We start from the raw sequence: 22,906 nt of genomic DNA on the forward strand, positions 1-22,906 counted from the left end.
GCGTGTGTGTGTGAGGGGTGGGCTGGAAGGTCTGTGAAGGACACTGATGGAGGAGGGAGGAGCTGCCTGGGAGCTGTGGATCATCCAGCAGCGCGTGCAGGAGAGCAGGAATGACTCGGGATAATAATACAGTGTTCTTTGAATCCATCCCTTCGGCTCGCGCTCCTTTTGTCTTTCTACAACTCTGAAAGCGTCCACGGCTGAAGGTAAGAACTCAGCTGCGCTGTTGTTGGTGAACTGATCAGTCACGTTAAGAATGGTAATTTCACGTTGATTTAATTCGCTAATTTATCCCTGTTAATAAATTAAGTTCCGCGCACGTGTGTGAAGTCATCAGTGCTCGGCGTTCACGCGCATTTGTTGTTGAACGCGCCTGTCAGTGATGCTGGGATTAATGAGAAACCACACAAAGCAGAAAGATAATGCCACTTTGGTTTATAAACTGGGTTTATTGAATTGCACTTTAGTCGTATAATAGGGACGTGCATTTGTTTATTCATTACTTTTCAAAATGAAGGCAAAAAGAGTAGGTTAACTATGAAGAAGTCTGGTTATCAAATGTTAGTAAACCTATTCTGAATACTAAAAATCACATTGACAGTTGAATATAAAAGCTAAATTAATTACAAAATGGTTAAGATGAACATATATTTAAACATTATTTCAGGTTTGAATTTACTTTTGTAAATTTCTTTGTATACTGCATGTTGTATAATGAATCTTAACCTTAGGAGTTTATTAAACAGTGTATCACTGGCTAATTTACTTCAGGTATTTCTGCTCCCAGATGTTAAAAGTCTATGCATCAATTTAGGAGTTTTAAGAGGCAAGGACCAATTTCATGGCTTTGATTCTCCTTCTACACACTTTTCAGACTGCATTTGACCACTTCAAATTATCAGTTTACCTAGACTAGCTCAGCATTTGTAGACTTTATAGTTATACTGGCCCTTTAAAACATGCATGTTGTTTATATGTGTAATTTTATGTTTAATTACATTACATTTATTTAACTTAACACATGCATGTTTAAGTACTATCATACATTTCAGATGTGTTTTTGAATTGTCTGTACTTCAGAAGAATGCACTGCATGCTCACATGGAGTCAAATTCAAAAACAGAGCCATAAACCTCTGGCTGCCTTCTGCCTGACCGCCGCTCCACATGTTTGAAACTAAATAAATTGACCATCTTTCAGAAATTATACTCGATAAATACAGAAATCAAATATAATTGTCTCTAAATATTAGCTCCTCAGTCTGACTTCCTGCAGTCCCATGAAGCATGCTTTTGTGAAGTGTAAATAGAAACGTCTGCGCTTTGCCAAATCAAACTGTACATTAGATTTGATGAAGGGGCACGAGTGCGCTTTATTAGACTGATTGTTCAGATTCAGTGATCGTGCTTGAGGGTTGGCGCTGTGCCTCTGGGATTGGACTGCCAACTACTCTAGCTGTCTGGCAATGCTTAAAATACAGTATAATACGGGATACAATTCTGTTGTGAGCCACAAGCCATATTGTGTTATTACATCTAGCAAAGGTTTAGAACTTTTGGTGATGTCTTTCTTCTCCTGTTATAAAATAATGTATATCCAAATCAGTATTTTATGTCTATTTATGTGGTAAAGGACATCTAATAAGCATGATAATGTACAGTCAGCTGATGGTAATAACAAAGCAACCCTCTTTAGGGTGGTATAAGGCAGGGTTTATTTTGTGATAATGACCAGCTAACTGAGATTTAGAATCAGATCAGAATTTGAATTTGTTTCAGCTCAGTTCAATTCATATGTTCACTCCGCTCATATTTGCCCTTTGTTGTGTTTTTTACTTTCCCTTCACTTTTGACGTTGTTGATATGGAGGATCACATGAGGTTTCCTGATCTTGGAGTTGGCTTAGTCTTCTTTTAATCCTATTCCTCAAAGCAATCCTCTCTAGATCTGTTAAGGATCTTTGGTGTGACCTTTGACCCAGTAATAGTAGTATTGCATAACGGTTCAAATTTTTCTGTCATTTTATGGATCCGACAAGTAGATTTCTGCAAGGAAAGGGAGATTAGGTTGTCTTTGTAAAATAAACTGCATTTATATTTTATGAAGGAACTGTTCTTGTAGAAGTTGCTTCGTTAGAGAGTTGAGGGTTTGCTGTTGTAAAATGTTAGAGGTTTGTTAGGAATTCTTTCCATCTAGGGTGAATTTTCCATAATCTGGGCTTTGTTCACACTGCTAGTATTTCAGATTTGGTTTCTTGAACCTAATGTTTAGGACTGACTGTTTGAAATCATATCAGTTCGTTCAAACAGTGTAGTCAATATTTGGTTTATCTACTCCAGTTGCAATGACTAAAGATTTTCTTCTGGAACTTCTCAGAGCTCCAGAAGAAATGCAGTGCATCTCAGTGCATACGACACAAAGAAGAAATGGTTTCAGGTCGAGACATTCCTCATTCTAACTAATTCATGGACAACATGAGATTAGAGTACATTAGTTCTCAGCGTGAGCTTTATGATATCATGAAGAAGCACAGCTGGATGGAGTCTGTCAGTAGCTCTTACGTCTGGGACTCAGCAGGGATTCTTTGGTTGTGTGTGCTTAAGTCCTAACATAATTAGGGCAGAATATTAACGACGGAGCAAAAACAAATCTGAGGAGATATTCTTGCAAAAATGCTTTTAGAACCTGTAAGGAATAGGCTTCTGGGGATATTTGACAGATCTTATTAAATGTGTTTTTAGTTTTGCCTGGGCTCTTTTATATGTAAGGCATGATATTTGTAGATAAAGTTTTTTTATTTTTTTTATTTCACAATCGCAACAAATGTTTCTCATAAATAAAAAAAATATAAAAATAGGTAATGCTTTTATTCAGCAATGACACATAAAGGCCTGGTTTCACAGACAGGTCTTAGACTAAACCAGGATTAGGCCATTGTTCAATTAGGAAATTTAAGTAATTTTTATTAACATGCCTTAGAAAAAACCATTACTGGTGTGCATCTTGAGACAAAACAAAGGCACCGATATAGTTTAAGATCAGTCAGTGCACGTTTCTTCCAGTTGAGATTTACATTTTAGTCTGGGACTAGGTTTAAGCCTTGTCTGTGAAACCGGGGATAAATTTATCAAAAGTGACAGTAAATACATTTATAAAAAAAATTTAAATTTAAAATAAATATTGTATTTTGAACTTTTTTTTTTTTAAATCAAAGAATCCTGAAAAAAAATGACAATTTCTACAAAAATATTAAGCAGCACGACTGTTTTCAACATTAATAACAAAAATAAATGTTTCTCGAGCAGCAAATCAGCCAATTAGATGCTGAAATTTCATCTTTGCATCACAGGAATAAATTACATTTTAAAATGTATATTAAAACAGAAAGCAGCTGTTTTAAATTGTACTAATATTTCACCAAATTATTATTTGTACAGCAAATAAATCAAATAAATGCAGCCTTGGTGGAAGAGACTTTTTTCAAAATGCTCTTTACTAAAACTGACTCTTTACAGACGTTCATCAGGCTGTTGTGAGTTATAAATACATTTACATTTATTCATTTAGCTGACGCTTTTATCCAAAGCAACTTACAATTGCTATATATGTCAGAGGTCGCACGCCTCTGGAGCAACTAGGTGTCTTGCTCAGGGACACATTGGTGTCTCACAGTGGATTCGAACCCGGGTCTCTCACACCAAAGGCATGTGTCTTATCCACTGCTCCATCACCACGCAAATAAACCAGTCCAGAACTCGTACACTCAAAGTCTTGGGGTTTTGATGCCAGAAAATAGACTTTATTACAAAATGAGAATAAACCCAAGAAGTTTTCTGCAGAAAAGATCTACAGAATGTTTTCTGTGTCCTCTTTAAATAGTTTTTCCTCTAGGTGTGTTCAATACATTTCATACATATGCGTTTTACCTTTTTACTACATATGTGTTTTCCTTATACATACAATTTGATTCCTCCCTAGAGAGAAGGGGCTCCAAGACGTGTTATAGTAAGGAAAGAGACACCATTTATATTTTTACAGATGTTTCTTATCTCGAGGGTCTGCACATTCCATCTATGCAGGCCTCTGACACACGAAGGCATATATATATATATGATTATAATGGAAGAATAACTTGACACATAAATGGCTAAATTCACATTAATTATACTTGATTAATTCATATTTTGACTAATAAAAATCTTCTACACAATCCGTCTGAATACATCTACAAAAATGAATGTTTCTGACAGTAATGAAATAAAGCAATGCAGTTAAATTAGGCTACATCATAATAGAAATAATTGCTTATGCAGATCTTCTTGAATAGCAAAAACATGGAAATATAATAAAATGTTTCAAAACAAAGAAATAAGACGCATGAGGCGCCTGAAGCCAGATGTTTTGCAGAATGTAGCTGTGTCAGCCTGCATTTATTATGGAAACAATTACACAACCCTTAATTACTAGACAAGGCCTAGTAGGTTGGATGCAGTCGTCCTCATATAAGACCACAGGGTATAATGCCATGTCCATGTTTTGTGTAGTGAATTATAGTAAAAATGATTTATGTAAGGAGGCCAGACATTTACTCAGCTCCAGAGCACAGCTATAAGCAAGATTATGTCATGTCTGTGTTCTGTGTGACAATGCCAGTTGTGTTTCTGACTGAATCGCCTTGGTCTGCTGGAAAACATTTATCTGTTTTAGTCACTCGTTGTAAATGGTGTTCGTTTTTATCTGTGCAGCAGTGCATTTTTCAGTTCCTTTCATGAGCGTGTCGATGAATTAAACAGACTCTGTGAGAATGGAACTCAAATTAGTGATGATTAGTGATGATTTGTCACATTTGAGCATTTGAGTCAGTTCTTTCTAGTGATTCAGTCAAACCGATTCACGAAGCCTTTGGAAGTGAATTACTGGTGATTTATGTTAATATATATATGTGTGTGTGTGTACTGTATGCATATATGTATGTAAAAAAAAAAATATATATATATATATATATATATATATACACACACACACGTGCCAACAACACACTGTAAAAGTCTAAATTATCGTTCTTATCGTAACTATCGTTAATGATCATAATTATCGTTAAAATTATCATTATACAAACCCGATTCCAAAAAAGTTGGGACACTGTACAAATTACGAATAAAAAAGGAATGCAATAATTTACAAATCTCAAAAAAGTATATTTTATTCACAATAGAATATAGATAACATATCAAATGTTGAAAGTGAGACATTTTGAAATGCCATGCCAAATATTGGCTCATTTTGGATTTCATGAGAGCTACACATTCCAAAAAAGTTGGGACAGGTAGCAATAAGAGGCCGGAAAAGTTAAATGTACATATAAGGAACAGCTGGAGGACCAATTTGCAACTTATTAGGTCAGTTGGCAACATGGTTGGGTATAAAAAGAGCCTCTCAGAGTGGCAGTGTCTCTCAGAAGTCAAGATGGCAAGAGGATCACCAATTCCCCCAATGCTGCGACGAAAAATAGTGGAGCAATATCAGAAAGTAGTTTCTCAGAGAAAAATTGCAAAGAGTTTGAAGTTATCATCATCTACAGTGCATAATATCATCCAAAGATTCAGAGAATCTGGAACAATCTCTGTGCGTAAGGGTCAAGGCCGGAAAACCATACTGGATGCCCGTGATCTTCGGGCCCTTAGACGGCACTGCATCACATACAGGAATGCTACTGTAATGGAAATCACAACATGGGCTCAGGAATACTTCCAGAAAACATAGAAAACATACTTCCACAATCCACCGTGCCATTCGCCGTTGCCGCCTAAAACTCTATAGGTCAAAAAAGAAGCCATATCTAAACATGATCCAGAAGCGCAGGCGTTTTCTCTGGGCCAAGGCTTATTTAAAATGGACTGTGGCAAAGTGGAAAACTGTTCTGTGGTCAGACGAATCAAAATTTGAAGATCTTTTTGGAAAATTGGGACGCCATGTCACCCGGACTAAAGAGGACAAGGACAACCCAAGTTGTTATCAGCGCTCAGTTCAGAAGCCTGCATCTCTGATGGTATGGGGTTGCATGAGTGCGTGTGGCATGGGCAGCTTACACATCTGGAAAGGCACCATCATTGCTGAAAGGTATATCCAAGTTCTAGAACAACATATGCTCCAATCCAGACGTTGTCTCTTTCAGGGAAGACCTTGCATTTTCCAACATGACAATGCCAGACCACATACTGCATCAATTACAACATCATGGCTGCGTAGAAGGAGGATCCGGGTACTGAAATGGCCAGCCTGCAGTCCAGATCTTTCACCCATAGAAAACATTTGGCGCATCATAAAGAGGAAGATGCGACAAAGAAGACCTAAGACAGTTGAGCAACTAGAAGCCTGTATTAGACAAGAATGGGACAACATTCCTATTCCTAAACTTGAGCAACTTGTCTCCTCAGTCCCCAGACGTTTGCAGACTGTTATAAAAAGAAGAGGGGATGCCACACAGTGGTAAACATGGCCTTGTCCCAACTTTTTTGAGATGTGTTGATGCCATGAAATTTAAAATAAACTTATTTTTCCCTTAAAATTATAAATTTTCTCAGTTTAAACATTTGATATGTCATCTATGTTGTATTCTGAATAAAATGTTGAAATTTGAAACTTCCACATCATTGCATTCTGTTTTTATTCACAATTTGTACAGTATCCCAACTTTTTTGGAATCGGGTTTGTATTTTTATTTTGTGCCAAAAATCATTATATTAAGTAAAGATCATATTTACTACCGTAAATATATCAAAACTTAATTTTTGATTAGTAATATGCTTTGCTAAGGACTTCATTTGGACAACTTTAAAGGCGATTTTCTCAATATTATGATTTTTTTTTTTTTTGCACCTTCAGATTCCAGATGTTTGTCCTATCCTAACAAGCCATACATCAATGTGTGTGTGTATGTATATATATAATTATTATTTTTTTTATGTTACACTTTGTGACCTTTTAAATTACCCCTGGGGACAAATAAAGTGTTTAAATTGAATATATATTATATTTTCATGTATTTTTTTCAATTGTCTATAGAAACAGTATGCACCAAATGAACCGAACATGCTTGTTGTTTGCATTTCAGGAAAAGTGCTGTTTTATAAACCACAGATGCAAACCCTCTTTAACAAGAAAGTAGAACTATGCAAAGTAAAGGAATGCAAATCCTGGATGGCAGAAAAGTTGCAGTAAGTAGTGTGTGTCTCACCGCTGCTGTGACATTCACTTGTAAATTTCCATGATGAATCTCTTAGCATTTGAATAGCATATCATTCCTGCATTCATTCCCTCTCTTTTACAGTAGGTAAATTATTAACAATAAAACATTATAAATATTGTCTTGTGAAATAAAATGTAATTTTTACACAATACATATTTTTTAAATATTTAATTTTTATTCCAATTAAATTTTAAACATACAGTCTTAGTTAATATGCAACCCATAGGTATTCCTGTAGCTCAAACAGGGAATGCATAAATTGATTTTAAAAATTGCATACCTTGATTGTGGTTTATGTTGCTTTTAATAAGAGTCTGCCAGACGCATAAGTGTGATATACGAAATGTAAATTTGAATGTAAAATCCTAAACATACAAGATATAAAATGTAAAAGCATTGCTAAAATATACAGTGTTATTTTATTGCATTGGCTCCTTCTTCTTTTTTCATTTAGACAGAGTTGATAGATCATATGTAAGGCATCTCGTTGGTTGCCCTGGTAACTGTGGAGATGAACGGGAAGGTGTGAAAGTGCAGGAATACGGGTGTTGTTCCTTTGTCTTCTATCAGCTCTCAAGATCTGCTCCTTCACTGAGAACATCAGGCAGGAATTCTCTAAAAACCGGGTTGTGAAGAACTGCTTTAAAAAGCCTTTGTGGCCACTTATGAGCTCCAGAAATAGTTGGAGTGATACATTTTTGATCTTATATTTCTTGGATAGCATACTGAGTGAGGAGTAAATACAAGCTAAAGTAAGTTTCTTTCTTGGATGTAAATTGTACTGGAAGGTAATGAGAGGCTGCAATGTGTCAGGATTCCCCAGATTATATGTTGCAGTTTAAGATTTATGTAGGATTGTGGTAGACTATGCACACTATTAGCTGTATGATGTGGTTTAAATGGGAAATAAGATGGCTTGAAAACATGTTAATGACAAATACTGTTACAGTACTTGGGCAGTGATTTTTCCTGCCCACATAATCCAGTGGGTTTCGTATATTACTGATGCTGTTTACACCAGCCAGCAAATCAGATTACAAGAGAGATCCTAAAAATGGATGAGTTGAGAAATGTGTGTTTTGATTATGCTGCCAACGACACTTTAGTGTTTCCTCTGTGCTGTTATTTATGGAAACTCTGTACATTTCCATAAAAGCTTTGTAAACATGGAAAGAGTTTGTCATCTTGCCTAACATCTCCTTGCATCTCTTGCAGGTTCTGGTGTGGTGAAGAATGCAGAGAGGAGGTGTTATTTTACGATGCAGTAAAACCAAAACATAATCTATCATAATCACTGAAGAGTAAAGAGGATTTTGATTTGCAAAGAGAGACATAGGAAGTGACAATGGGCCGAAAGAAGATCCAGATTACTCGCATAATGGATGAGAGAAACAGACAGGTGAGATGATGTCTGCTTCATGAATCCAGAATAAAACTGTGATTAAAAAAAATAAAAATGTTGGGTGCTTTCCAAGTCTGCTACTAGATGTTAAAGATAAATGTGCATTTAATTTCAGTAATTTGTGAAAAAAATCTAATATATACACTACAGTTCAAAATTGTGTTTAAACTCTTATTCAGCAAGAATGCATTAAATTGACCAGATATGACAGTAAAACCATTTATTATGTTACAAGAGAGTTCATTTTCAAATAAATACACATTAAATTTCATATTCATTAAATAATTATTTTAAACATGTATCACGGTTTCCACAAAATATTAAGCAGCACAACTGTTTTCAACATTGATATTAATAAGAAATGTTTTTTTGACTGATTTCTGAAGGATCATGCGACTTCAAGATTTCAAAATATGCTATAATATAAAACATTTATTATAAATGGTAATAATATATCATAATATTACTGAGTTTTAGTGTATTTTTGATCAAAATATTGCAGCCTTGGTGAGCATAATAGACTTCTTTATCTTTAAAAATCATTTAAAAATCTTACTTTGTGAACTGTAGTGTATTCACATAAATCAGCCATCAGCCACACCAGTCTCTAGATATCAGCATTAACTAGTATGAAATAGTATAAAACTAGTTCTTACTTAGAACTGGTTCCATTTTTTAAATAACCAAATTAAAACAAACATGACCTTTGCAATTGATTCATAAGCAGGTAACTATTATAAACCACATTTTTTGGTCAAAAACGTACTTACATTTAAGTTATAAGTTTTGAAGTGATTCAGTGACTCATGCAATGACTCGGTTGGAGCGTTTCTGCACTGAACCACACTTGGTTTTATAGTGCTTCCTTTAAAGGGTTAAAAATTGTTAAGCAATCAGAATAATTAAAATCCTTTTGATTCTAATCCATAATCAACAGCATCTGTAATCACTGGATGCTAATTTTTATGAAAAAACGTTGACTTGAAGATTTCTTATAATTCGGCTTTGTAGACCATTGGAGCAGCGGGAACATCCCACACCTTCATTCCTTATATACATTGATTTATATCTGTTCAAATGTTCGCTCAGGAGCGCCCCGTGTCTCTTAAGCGTGTTTAATGAATGTACAGGTCAGACTTGGGGTCTGTCGTGGTGGGATCGGGCTGACCCTCCTCCATGCGTCTGCACACAGGAGCGCTTGTCTGGGTTCCTCAGCGGGCTGCAGTCCCTGTGGTGTGGTCGCAGTAATTAGAGCAGTTCAGGGCTCCACATCTCTCATTAGGACACTGGTCAGTCTGAGGGCTTGTACAGTGTCTCTCTCTGCCCCTGACGGCCATCACTCACAGCAAAACCACAGGGACAGGCCTGAATTTACCCAGTCTGCAATGGAATCTAAATTTAAAATACCAACCCGCACCACAAACCCTATCTAGTCTGGGCACTCTTGTTCAACAGAGTATTTTTGGTGCACACAGTGTTTTTGATCATTCATTTACACTGAAGGTTTTTAGTCAGTGACATACATATGGGGGAAGTCATGGCCTAATGGTTAGAGAGTCGGACTTGTAATCCAAAGGTTGTGGGTTCGAGTCTCCGGCCGACAGGGATTGTAGGTGGGGGGAGTGAATGTCCAGCGCTCTCTCCACCCTCAATACCACGACTGAGGTACCAAGGCACCAAACCCCCAACTGCTCCCCGGGCGCTGCAGCATAAATGGCTGCCCACTGCTCCGGGTGTGTGTTCACGGTGTGTGTGTGTGTGTGTGCACGTTGGATGGGTTAAATGCAGAGCACGAATTCCGAGTATGGGTCACCATACTTGGCCGTATGTCACATCACTTTCACTTTCACATATGTAGAAATAGGTTCCTGTGTACATGAATAATTCCTCTGTACTTTATGTTGTTAGGTTGGTATTAGTTTTGAAAGCCTTGATATATTTATATAAGTGATAAAAGCCCAGTGACTTTCTGTTAGCATTATCATTAGAAAAAAACTTTTGCTGCACATATTTCTTAATCTTTTAATCTTATGTTGACCAAGGTAATAGTAAAACAGTCAGACAGTAATATTGTGAAATATTATTACAGTTTTAAATAACTGTTTGCTATTTGAATATATTTGAAAATGTAATTTATTCCTGTGATGCAAAGCTGATTTTTTTAGCATCATTACTTCAGTCTTCAGTGTCACATGATCCTTCAGAAATCATTCTGATTTGCAGTTCAGTTTACATTTATTAATGTTGAAAACAGTTGTGTTGCTTAATATTTTTTTGTGGAAACTGATTTTTCATTAATCTTTAATGAATAGAAAGTTCAAAAGAGCAGCATTTATTATCAATAGAAATCATTTGTAACATTATAAATGTCTTTATAGTGTCACTTTTGTCAATTTAATGTGTTTTTGCTGAAGAAAAGTATAAATTTCTTTCAAAAATTTTACTGACCCCAAACTTTGAAATGGTACTGTACACGATAGTACATCAGATGGTAATCGCATGGTATATATGCCATCTGAGTACTGTTTTTTATATACAATAGTGGGGTATGTATATTGTACTCCAAAGTGTAAATAACATAGCATTAGAACCATATCCAGAAAAACATGGTATTATCATACTTCACTTATTAAAAAAATTACTTGTACCATAGTATTCGTGGAAGTACCATGGAGTACCACATTTAAAAAAAAATGGCACCATGGTACATTTTCATGGTATTATTTTCATAGGATACTATCAATGTACATTTCTACTGCCAGTTTGTTTGAAATAATTGTCTTGTTATCCTAGTCTCTGGAACGCTGTGTTTGAGCATTTCTAATGTGATTTTACACTGTGACATTGACAACAAACATGGAAAGAGTTTGTTCTCAGTGTTTCATGTACTGCTGTAAGAATTTGGCCCTCAGCTGTGAAGTGGCAGCAAGCTTGAGATTCCTCAGGGAGGGTGATAATTGGCAGGAAACATGAGATGATCTGGCAACCATGACAGCTGGGTCCCATCAGACAGTCGTGAAGAATGACTTCTTCCAATACTATTAATGAGCATACACTCAGAGACAAAAAACAGTACAGTGCCATATTTAAAATGTCATTTATTTCTAATTTAGCAAAGCTGAATCAGCATCATTACTCCAGTCGTCAGTGTCACATGATCCTTCAGAAATCATTCTAACAGGCTGATTTGCTGCTCAAGAAACATTTATTATTATTACCAATGTTGAAAATAGTTGTGCCACTAAATTTTTTGTGGAATTTTTTTTTTTTTTTTTTTCAGGATCCTTTAATTAATAGAAAGTTGAAAATAGCATATTGAAATTTTGTTATTGCATCCATAATTTGTTTCCATAATCTAGCTTTTGTTTGGAAGTATCTTTTGGTTTGGTCAAAAGCAATTATAACCAAATCAGTCAACAGTGAACAGATCTTGATCAAGTGACTTGATCCTCCTTTTTGATATCTATGACCACAATGATAACATTTTTAACCTTTTTAATATTTCTCCTGTCATTTTTCTAGGTGACATTCACAAAGAGGAAGTTTGGTCTGATGAAGAAGGCGTATGAGCTCAGTGTTTTGTGTGACTGTGAAATAGCCCTGATTATCTTCAACCGCTCCAATAAGCTCTTCCAGTACGCCAGCACAGACATGGACAAGGTCTTGCTCAAGTACACAGAATACAATGAACCTCATGAGAGCAGAACCAACTCGGACATTGTAGAAGTAAGTGGCAACGCACTTCAGCGTGTGAAGTTCAAAATCTCAATTGCTATTTGTTGTAATATAATTATACCAGTATTAAACTGACCGGTTTTAATGTGCTCCCATGTATATTTAAAAATGCTTTGCTGCTCACAGATATCTCTTATGACGTTCCACAGTAGTAATCTTGATTCATTATCAATCTTGTGACCTATATCTGATCTCACAGAACGGCCTTTATCAGAGTACACTAATGCATGTAGTAGCAGTAGCATCTGGAGATGCGGGCTGCTTTTACCGTTGCTGTAATACAGTTAGCAAACAGTTGAACCGCATTTCAAGCATGCAGGCTGAAGTAATTATAGATCACTGTCTTCAGTGATGCATGTGCTCAAATTACATCTTAATTTTCACATGCATTTGTGCTACAATTAACGTGATGCTAGCCAAGGTTATTCTGTGCTTTTTCTTTTTTTTAATGTTTTTATAAGCAATCATCATCTGTGTTCTCATTTATTCACGGATGCTTTCATCCAAAGGCCATTTCTGGCACAGGATAAAAATGTAATGTGATTTTTTTTTTTTTTTTTTCACAATTCAGACTTTTTTTCCTCGTAATTCTGAGAAGAAAAGTCTGAAGTGTGAAATGTAAACTCACAATTGCGAGAGTCAGAAAGTCAGAATTGTAGTATAAAAAGTCGCAATTACCTTTTATTATGTTAAAAAAAACATCAAGAAAAACAGAATTTTGAGATGTAACCACAGAATTCTGAGAAAAAAAGTCATAACTGCAAAATGTAAAATCAGAATTCTTAGAAAAAGTCAGAATTGCAAAATGTAAACTGGGAATTGTGAGAAAAACAAATCTGAGTTCGTATCTCGCAGTTCTGAGATTAGATTTTACAATTCTTACTTTTTTCTCAGAATTGCGATTTTATTAAAACCTATTTTATTGTATTTTTTTTAAATTCCCTGGCAGAAATAGGCTTCCATAGTTTTCTGTTTGAATATATTTTAAAATATAAATCATTCCTTTGTTGCAAAGCTGAATTTTCAGCATCATTACTCAAACGATCCTTCAGAAATCATTCTAATATGCTGATTTGCTGCTCAGCTTACATTGTTCTAAAAAAAAACAAAAAACAAAAAAAACTTTTGACCAAAAATGCTATTTTTGTATGTGCAATATTTGTTTGTAATTATTGTAGGAATGAGACTTTCTGTAGAGATACCAGGTTTAAAGGAATCAGTGTATAGCTACATTCTGGTGCTGAAGTCATGTGAACAGATTTTCTGTGAGTGGTGATAATTGGTTGTAGCTAAAAATAAAGATCCAGTCTTATCCAACATTCATACTGAGGAAACCTGAGATACTATCAGTCAAGGACGTGGCTTTCTTGGCTAGTGCTGCTCTCATTAGCCTCCTTGAATCACAAATCGCTTACATGTACCAGAAATGCATTTCTGAATCAGAATTTTGTATGCTGGTCTCACATTAGTGTACACACTTTCTACTGAGGTTGTGTTTTAGAGTATATTAACATGCCATATATAGCCTATAGGAACTTTGATCTTAGTTGCCACTTTAATTTGATATTCTGTTATAAAATGCATCCAAATTTTAAAGATTGATAAGGAGGGTTATCTAATAAAATGAATAAACCTGCCCCTAAGTTACAAATAATTATACTTCAGTGTTAAAGGAATAGTTCACCCAAAAACGACAATTTGCTGAAAATGTACTCACCCTCAGGCCATCCAAGATGTAGATGAGTTTGTTTCTTCATCAGAAAAGATTTGGAGAAATTTATCAGTACATCACTTACTCACCAGTGGATCCACTGCAGTGAATGGGTGCCGTCAGAATGAGAGTCCAAACAGCTGATAAAAACATCACAATAATCCACACCACTCCAGTCCATCAATTAACATTGTGTGAAGTGAAAAGCTGCGTGTTTGTAAGAAACAAATCCACCGTTAAGACATCTTAAGCTTTAAACCAGTGCTTCCAGCAAAAATATGAGACAATAATCTATAATATTTCTTTCTCCAGTGAAAAAGTTTAGTCTAAATCAGGAGAGAAATATGCACAGATCTAGTTACTATTGAAAACAGTCCAAAACAGTTCTAAACAAATATGTTGGTGGGTTTTTATGTAAGAGAACAACAGGGGATGGATTTTGTCACTGGAGGAAGCGTTATTATGGATTATGGACCCTGATATTTTGCCCAGAAACAACAGTTTGCTGTGTGGTTTGAAATCCCTTAATGAAGGATTTGTTTCTTACAAACACACAGCTTTTCACTTCATAAGACGTTAACTGATGGACTGGAGTGGTGTGAATTACTTGTGGATTATTGTGATGTTTTTATCATTCTGACGGCACCCATTCACTGCAGAGGATCCATTGGTGAGCAAGTGATGTAATGATACATTTCTCCAAATTTGTTCAGATGAGGAAACAAACTCTACATATTGGATGGCCTGAGGGTGAGTGAACTTTCAGCTTATTTTCATTTTTGGGTGAATTATTCCTTTAAGAGAAATGCAAATGCCCAGTTGCAAAGAAAAAAATGAAATGCAATATTTTCCTCAAGACAGATTGGAATGAGATTAAATGGAGAATTTTTCTTTAGCCTCCTGCTTAGTATAGTATTAATCTCTACAGTTTCTGAAGAGATTTAGTTGAGATTTGTAAAAGAATAATAGTCTCATTTTTGTATTTTTGTGTTTTATTGGAGATCGACCGTAGCGGACCATTTCGCAATGATTACTGAATGACTATACCTAGGAAATTGGTCATAAAGTGCATCAACTTCTTCAACCTGGACGTCCTGGAGCCAATGATGATGATTAGAGAAGGGCAGATTCTGTCACATTAGTCAAAATCTTCACTACATATCTTTTTGGTTTTGATTTCCATATTATTAGCGCATAGATTTGTTTTCCAGATTAATAGAGAGTCAGAACCTCCTAGCTGAACTCTTCAACCTTTATCTGAGTCATAAGTGTAATATAAGGCCCAGTTATAACATTAAAACACAGATTTACAGCATTACAGATACCTGAGGATGAGATAGGCTTCTGATTTCCATTCACTCTCACAAGGGCTCTTAAACCGCTGCAAGAGAGTCCTCAATCTACTGTCCTGCGCTTACACTTTTGCTTTAGCTCTGTGATATTCAGTAATAGCTAGGAAAATATTCTTTATGGATATAATACCTTGATGACATTTGCCAAAATGAGCAGTATGTAACCGAGTTAAATGTATGCAATAAAACAATAATTAATAAATAAATAAGCAATAAATAAATAATTGCATCCCATAATGCAATGTACTCAACTTGACTTTCCATCTCCAGTGGGATAAGAGATCATAACTGGATGGCAATTGTTAAATTAAACATTCAATATGATGAGGTCACATGACAACAATATAAAGCTCTATTATTAGAAACATAATAATGCCTACTTTTTTATTTCCTTTTTTTTAATACAAGGTAGTATACAGTGTAGCTGAATAATATATTTTGTATTTGGTTTATATAGTTAATCTCTTATGTATCATGCTCATTTGATGCTGTTCCAATATTATGTCTGCAGTGTGCACTCCATCCGTTTATAGTAAAAGGTATTTTCAAAGAAGAAGAATTTGCATTTGTGTATTATTGCCAGACTGGCCTTATATTTGTATATTTCTGCATATAGACATTGAAAATCATAGTGAATGTTAGAGTTTTAATGCCATCATACTCTTCTTCTTTGCTGCTCCTTACAGGTGCTGAACAAGAAGGAACAGAGAGGTTGTGACAGCCCAGATCCAGAAGCTTTGTATGTCCTCACGCCTCACACGGAGGAGAAATATCAAAGGATTAATGAAGAGTTTGACAATATGATGAGAAATCATAAACTTGTAAGCAAAGTGTGATGCATGTTTTACGTCTTGGCATCTCTGTTAGACTACACTACTGTTCAAATTTTAGGATAGTAAAAAGTATTTTTCTCTTTTTTTCCACTTCCCTTGTGCTCATCACCACACCACCTTAAAAACTACAAAGCAACACCTTTACAACCACTTTAGCACCCACAGTACAGTACCCACCTACAGTAGGTAACAACACTGTAAAAACAGCCAAAACATGTCCTTGCAACCATCCAGAACTCTAGCATTTGCACAGGTAACCACTACTAATCAGTGCTGGGTAGTAACTGATTACATGCAAGAATTTGTAATTAGATTATATTACATTTTTAAAACATTCTCATTATCAGATTACAGTTACTTTTTTATGGATTACATGATTACGTATTATTCACACAATGGCAGTAAATTATTCATAATTTATTGATTCACCCCTGTTCTTATTTGTTTTCTGTTTATTTTATTTTTTTCTATATGAACCTACCGCTTATATACATGAGACTAATTATGCAAAGTAACTAAACACAACTGAGCATAGCTGTGAACTACTGGGTCTTCATCATATCCAGTGACCTTCACTAATTATTAATATTGGAGAAAGTCTGGAGAAAAATAATTCAAACCTGGAAGACTTTGACAATGTAATGTTTTCATGCTTCTTTAATGTTTGTTCATGTAATGTACGGATTCCCAAGGTTTTGACATTTTTATGATTTCATTAATTATTAGCTTTTCATTAACACCCTACAGTTTTTTTTCACAAACCCTAGTTTGGGAAACCCTGCTGTAATATAATGTTCAATGCTTTTCCTGATATTGATAATCAAAAATGAAATAGTTTTTTTTATCAATATGATACACAATAATCGCATTCAAATTTTAGTGACAAACAAGTTGGGTCAAAAGTAATCAAAAAGTAGTCAGACTGCATAACCTAATATGTGAGCCTGGACCACAAAACCAGTCATAAGTGTCAATTTTCCGAAATTGAGATTTATACATCATCTGAAAGCTGAAAAGATAAATAAGCTTTCCATTGATGTATGGTTTGTTAGGATAGGACAATATTTGGCCGAGATACAACTATTTGAAATCTGGAATCTGTGGGTGCAAAAACATCTAAATACTGAGAAAATCGCCTTTAAAGTTGTCCAAATGAACTTCTTAGCAATGCATGTTACTAATCAAAAGTTAAGTTTTGATATATTTATGGTAGGAAATTTACAAAATATCTTCATGGAACATGATCTTTACTTAATATCCTATAATATCCGATAATTTTGACCCATACAATGTATGTATTTTTGGCTATTGCTACAAATATACCCCAGCGACTTAAGACTTTTTTTTGTGGTCCAGGGTCACATATGTGTAATCCAGATTATGTTACTTACTACAATTTTTGTAATGTAATTTGTAATCAGTAACGCACTACAATTTGTAAGTAATCTACTCAGCACTGCTACTAATCTAACTTGTCCCTTAACATCTCTCTCACATCTTCTTCTCTGTCTCCATCAGCCGGCTGCTCTGGGTCAGCAGAGTTACTCGATACCGCTGACTTTGCCCGTCACCAACCCCACCACCCTGTCCTACAGCACAGACAGCTCTCTGGACACCCCAGTGTCCCTCAGCGGGACGAACATGCTGTCTCTTTCCTCCAGCAGCCTCCAGAGCGGCAACAGCACTGCTGTCATGGGTCCGTATCCACTGCACATCATTACCATCATTTTTTGAGTGTGATACCATCCATGATGTGGCTTATTGGACATGATACATGATAATGCTGTGCTGTACAATAGTAATTCCATGTTATGTTTTGAGGTAGCTTGGAATTCCATGTTAAATATAGTGTAATTTCCATGCTATCAAAATATTATGGTATTGCCATTGCTTTGGTTCAGTCAAATCAGTCATACATCTAGTTGTTCCAAACTTGTAGAAATTTGCTTTAGCTCTTGGACACAAAAGAAGATATTTTGAAGAATGTTGGCTACCATCAACTGTTTGGTTACAGACATTCTTCAAAATATCTTCTTTTGTGTCCAACATCTGAAAGAAATGAATTCAGCTTTGAAACAACTTGATGGTGAGTAAATGATGAGTGACAGAATTTTTATCTTTGGGTGAAGTGTCACTTTTATCAGTCATATGAGGGTCTTGTTTGTTTGATTAATTTTCATATGTTCAGATGGCATGCCAGGTTCCTCAGACGTCACTCCTCCAAACGGTGTGCACTCCAGTCATGTGGGTAGGTACTTCCTTTTTTGGTTAACTTATACAATTTGCCCGAATGTAATGATTAATTTTCTCTAAGGTGTCAGTCTGTTTAAAGAACAACCATTAAACATTTAATTTACTTCCCTGCATGCTATGCAGTTCTATTTACATGAGAGATCAAATTTCAAACCATTCACAAATCAGGTGAATGTTTTTAAAGAGCTGGATGTGTATATAATTTACAGTAATTTACTGTATTATGGGCATGAATCCTTCAAGTTTTCACTATACTGTACTGCACTTATATATGTGCCTCATTCAGCTAATGGCTTTGTTGGCGGTTCAGAAGGAAACAGTATGGGAAGAGTCGTTTCTGCAAAACCTCAAGCGTCGTCAACATTGGGCCGCAAACCTGATCTCAGAGTGCTCATTCCTCCTTCACTGGTGAGAGTTTCTTTTGTTTGCCATCAGCTACAGATCTGTAATATCAGTGGAACATCCTGAAATCATTAGACAATGAGAAAGTATTGACCTGTCTGAAACTGTCCTTCCTTAAATCTATTTCTTGCAAGCCGCCAGAGGAAGGAGAGGAACATTTAGTAAGGGCAATTTGATAAAGTTTTATTCAGAAAAGCTTTTAAAAAATGACTCAACTACGTCATGGAAAATGTAAGAAAATCGGCTGTGATACAGCTAGCTAATGTTTAACAGTTACATGCTATGAGGCTCTCTAGTGGTTCAGTGAAACATCACAGTCAAAACTTACACTGAAACCTTCATAAACTACTCAGTTTATGGTTGAAACTAATATTAACTGAAAACCTAGTACCAAAGATTATTTAGACAATTAAGAGATATGTATATTGCTTTGTTCTGTTTTTTTTTTTTTTTTTTTTTTTTTGGGGGGGGGGGGGGGGGGGGGGGGTCTGTTTTGTTTTTTGTTGTTCTGTTCTTTTATTTTTTTTATTTTGTTTTGCTTTGTTCTGTTTTGTTTTCTTTAGTTTTTTTCTTTGGTCTGTCCTGTTCTGTTTGTTTTTTTTTTTTGCTTTGTTCTGTTTCATTTTACTTAGTTTTAGTTTACTTAGTTCAATTGAATGAAAAACAAAACATTTGTCATTTAGTGTCATTTAGTTATTTTAAGTGTGGTTGAAGTTGCCCAATTTTGTTGGTGTTGTTTATGTTAGCTGATTAGCATCACTTATTCATAATATCAGCTCCAACTCTGCATTATTTTGCAAAGTAACGTATGTTAGCCTGCTTTTTGTGACAGTGCAGTATGATATACCAAAATTGATGGTGGTTAACAGAAAATATCCAAAGGATTTCATTTTTGAGTAAAATATGAAAATGAATGAATAGGGAGCATATCATTTTACTGTTATCCGTTTTCCTCCACACAAGTCAATCCCTGTTGTTTGCACCATGTTCTTTGTTTATTTAAACCTTAGAGAATAGACAACTCTGAGTCCAGCCAATCACTGACCACACCCGTGGTATCCATGACAACCCCCAGTCTACATCCCCAGGGCCTTGTGTACTCAGCCATGACATCATTATTCACTACAGGTATATAATTGACCTATACATAATAAATAATCTAATAATACTAGATTCTGGACCTCATGACACTGGTAAATGACTATTTTACTATTTAACCCTTTCATTTCTTACAGAGTGTACCTTGAGCAGTACAGAGCACAGTTCTTTAGACCGCTTCAGTTCACCAGACGCTGTCACATCAGGAACAGGGTCTTCATGGAAACACAGTCATCATGGTCAGCCAGGCTTCAGTGCTCAGAGGTGAGGATGTGGGATTGAGGTGTAATGCCACATTATGGCATGCATTTCCTTCATTCACCTATTAGTGTTAAAGTGTTAAAACACAGAAAGATTTTATACCTAATTTTAAATGTACTTCATACACTTTACATTACATCTGCTTAAAGAAAAGTTGTTTCAAAGGTGGAATAAATTCCACATACTGGTCAAGGGTCCAGCTAAACGCCATATCAGTTTGAGTGGTTTTTTTTTTTTTTTGGTTCAAAAGGTTCTAGCACAACTAGAATTAGAATAGCAAACCATTTAACTGTGACCATTTAAATGAGAAGGTTGTTTCAGGGGCAGTTACATTCATTATCTTTTTGTTAACATTTTATTCTTTATGAATCATGCACAATCAGACCAGTAATATATGTTTACAAAAATATGATATCAATTTTGATTCCATGTTGACTTCAAGACATATCCTGTCGTTGAAAAGGTTTAGGATTATTGTTCCAAATTTTTTTCTCTTTTGAACTTTGTCTCTTATGCTCATCAAGGCTGCATTTATTTGATCAAAAATATAGTAAAAAAAAGTTAATACTTTGAAAGTATTACTACAAAGTATTAACACTTTGTTTTCTATTGTAATACATTTTAAAATGTTATTTATTTCTGTGGTGCAAAGCTGAATATTCAGCATCATCACATGATTCTTCAGAAATCATTCTAATACGACGATTTGCTGCTCAAGAAACATTTCTTATTATTATCAATATTGAAAACAGTTGTTCTGCATACTGTTTTTATGGAAACTGGATTATTTGAAGAAAATATAGCAATTGAATAGCAATTGAAATCTTTTGTAACATAATAAACATATTTATTTTCACTTTAATTACACAATCAGTTTATTCCATCTTGGCTAAATAAAAGTATTAATTTCTTTCAAAAAATAAAAAAAAGCTTACCGACTCCCATAATTTTAATTTTTTTTGTAAATAACATACAAATATTCATCCTTGTTCTCTCCAGAACCGCACAAACTCAAATTCAGGCTTCTGACTCCACCAACTCCATCAGCATCAAATCAGAGCCCATCTCCCCTCCCAGAGAGCGTGCCGGTCACTTGCTGTACCCCGCCATCCACACCAGGCCTCGGCTCAGCTCCGGACAAGAAGTGGGCCGCTCTCCTGCTGAGAGCTTCAGTTCTTCTTGTAGTTCATATGAAGGAAGCGACCGTGAAGACCAGCGGCTGGACACTCACCCAGTCACCGCTACATCAGGACAAAGATCATCACCAGAGACAGAGAGACTGGAAGATCCCTCAGTCAAACGCATGCGCATGGACAGCTGGGTAACTTAGGATGCTTTTTTAAAGTCACAATTCAGATATGCCGACTGCTGAAAGTGCTGCTTTAGAAGTGTGAAGAGGTGTCTCTGAAAGGGAAATACAAAGACAGTTATTGTAAATGAGTGCGTTCCGTTGATTGTATTGTTATAGGATTTTTTTATATTGTTAAAAATGTAAGTTATGAAGTGTATGACACTGTTTTATCAATAGAGGGTTAGCTTTGCTGCATTATTTGCAGTATGTCATTTTTTGCAAGCCAAATGTGTTATTTTATCCTTTATATTTTTATCTGAATCTTCAATCAAAGCCATATAAATATTGATAGGGATTTACTATTTGCTGTCTTTTAGTGTATGAGTTTGATGGTCTAGTGATCAAATTTGTTTTAACATTTTTGTGTTATGGGGGAAAAAACTAAATATGACTTAAAAAGTTTGAAATAGCAAACTTAAAATCGTCCATGGAGTGCTTACTTGTCTGTCAAGTTTTAGATGAACCTCAGGTATCTGCATTTCAATCATCAACTGGCAACCAAATGACACTTTCAGTTCTTTCAAGGTTAGTGGAGAGCAGATGATAAAATGGCCCAAAAATGATTGATTAATTAGATTTATTAATTTAAACACCTTGCAATGTCTTCTTGTGTGATACAATGAGCTAATCATAAATTGGACTTTTGTTCTTAAAACCACAATCCCTCTATAAGAGAACACACTATAAACATGTCATATTCACAAATAATTAGCAAAAAATGATTATACAATGGAAATACTGTTACTTTAAAATACTGATAACACAAGCATTTAAAATATATATATATAAAAAGTATTTAAATGTCTTTTATAGTGTTTTTATTCTGATTCTGCTGAATGTGTTGGGAACAGTCGAGCTTTATAGCCATTTACTAGTTGTTTTGTGAACATTAAAATCACTGTCTCCAAAGAGACGCTTAGGTATTTTGCTGCTAATACCAGGTTTTATTTGACAGCTGTTCTTCTTTACTGACACAGTGTCCTCAAAATCTTCCTTCATGCCATATAAAATCATTTTCTCACCAATGCCAATGCAATCTATGGAACTCTATTAGTTGTCTCAGTTTGTTCTCAAATCAAGCTGACCCCTTTATTGTTTGTACACCATGATAAATGGCAATAAACATATTACTCACTTCTGTTGCTGTCTGTGTAATAATTAACTAGGTCATTCACATCTGTAGAAGGCTGTTTATGGTTTTTAACAGGATGTGAATTGTTTGAGGTTTTTTCCTCATCACCGCAGAAGTGTGCAGAATTG

At 35.3% G+C, this 22,906-nt stretch overlaps 1 protein-coding gene across 2 annotated transcripts; it reads left to right on the forward strand.

Moving 5' to 3' along the window:
* The first annotated feature begins 57 nt into the window (after positions 1–57).
* LOC306843066 (myocyte-specific enhancer factor 2A-like) lies at positions 58–22,784 on the forward strand. Of its 2 annotated transcripts, XM_079374314.1 has the most exons (12): positions 58–206; positions 6,885–6,933; positions 7,114–7,216; positions 8,464–8,647; positions 12,173–12,376; positions 16,135–16,269; positions 17,800–17,977; positions 18,470–18,529; positions 18,821–18,942; positions 19,947–20,064; positions 20,172–20,298; positions 21,295–22,784. In XM_079374314.1, the coding sequence occupies exons 4-12, from the start codon at positions 8,594–8,596 to the stop codon at positions 21,623–21,625; spliced, it is 1,329 nt and encodes a 442-aa protein (XP_079230440.1). In that variant the 5' UTR covers positions 58–206; positions 6,885–6,933; positions 7,114–7,216; positions 8,464–8,593; the 3' UTR covers positions 21,626–22,784. The 2 variants fall into 2 exon arrangements, with proteins under 2 accessions (XP_079230440.1, XP_079230439.1); XM_079374313.1 differs by lacking the exon at positions 6,885–6,933 and having other exon boundaries at positions 60–206.
* The last annotated feature ends 122 nt before the right edge of the window (positions 22,785–22,906 follow it).

This window comes from Barbus barbus, assembly GCF_936440315.1.
Source record: "Barbus barbus genome assembly, chromosome: 1".
NCBI classification, from domain to species: Eukaryota; Metazoa; Chordata; class Actinopteri; order Cypriniformes; family Cyprinidae; genus Barbus; species Barbus barbus.

What these genes read in the sequence shown, in the direction of transcription:
- LOC306843066 (XM_079374314.1), top strand. Translation starts at nt 8,594, where the DNA reads ATGGGCCGAAAGAAGATCCAGATTACTCGCATAATGGATGAGAGAAAC. An exon ending in TGCTCATTCCTCCTTCACTG is followed by an intron (nt 18,943 to 19,946) that starts GTGAGAGTTTCT and finishes TTTAAACCTTAG; the next exon opens with AGAATAGACAACTCTGAGTC. An exon ending in CCAGGCTTCAGTGCTCAGAG is followed by an intron (nt 20,299 to 21,294) that starts GTGAGGATGTGG and finishes TGTTCTCTCCAG; the next exon opens with AACCGCACAAACTCAAATTC.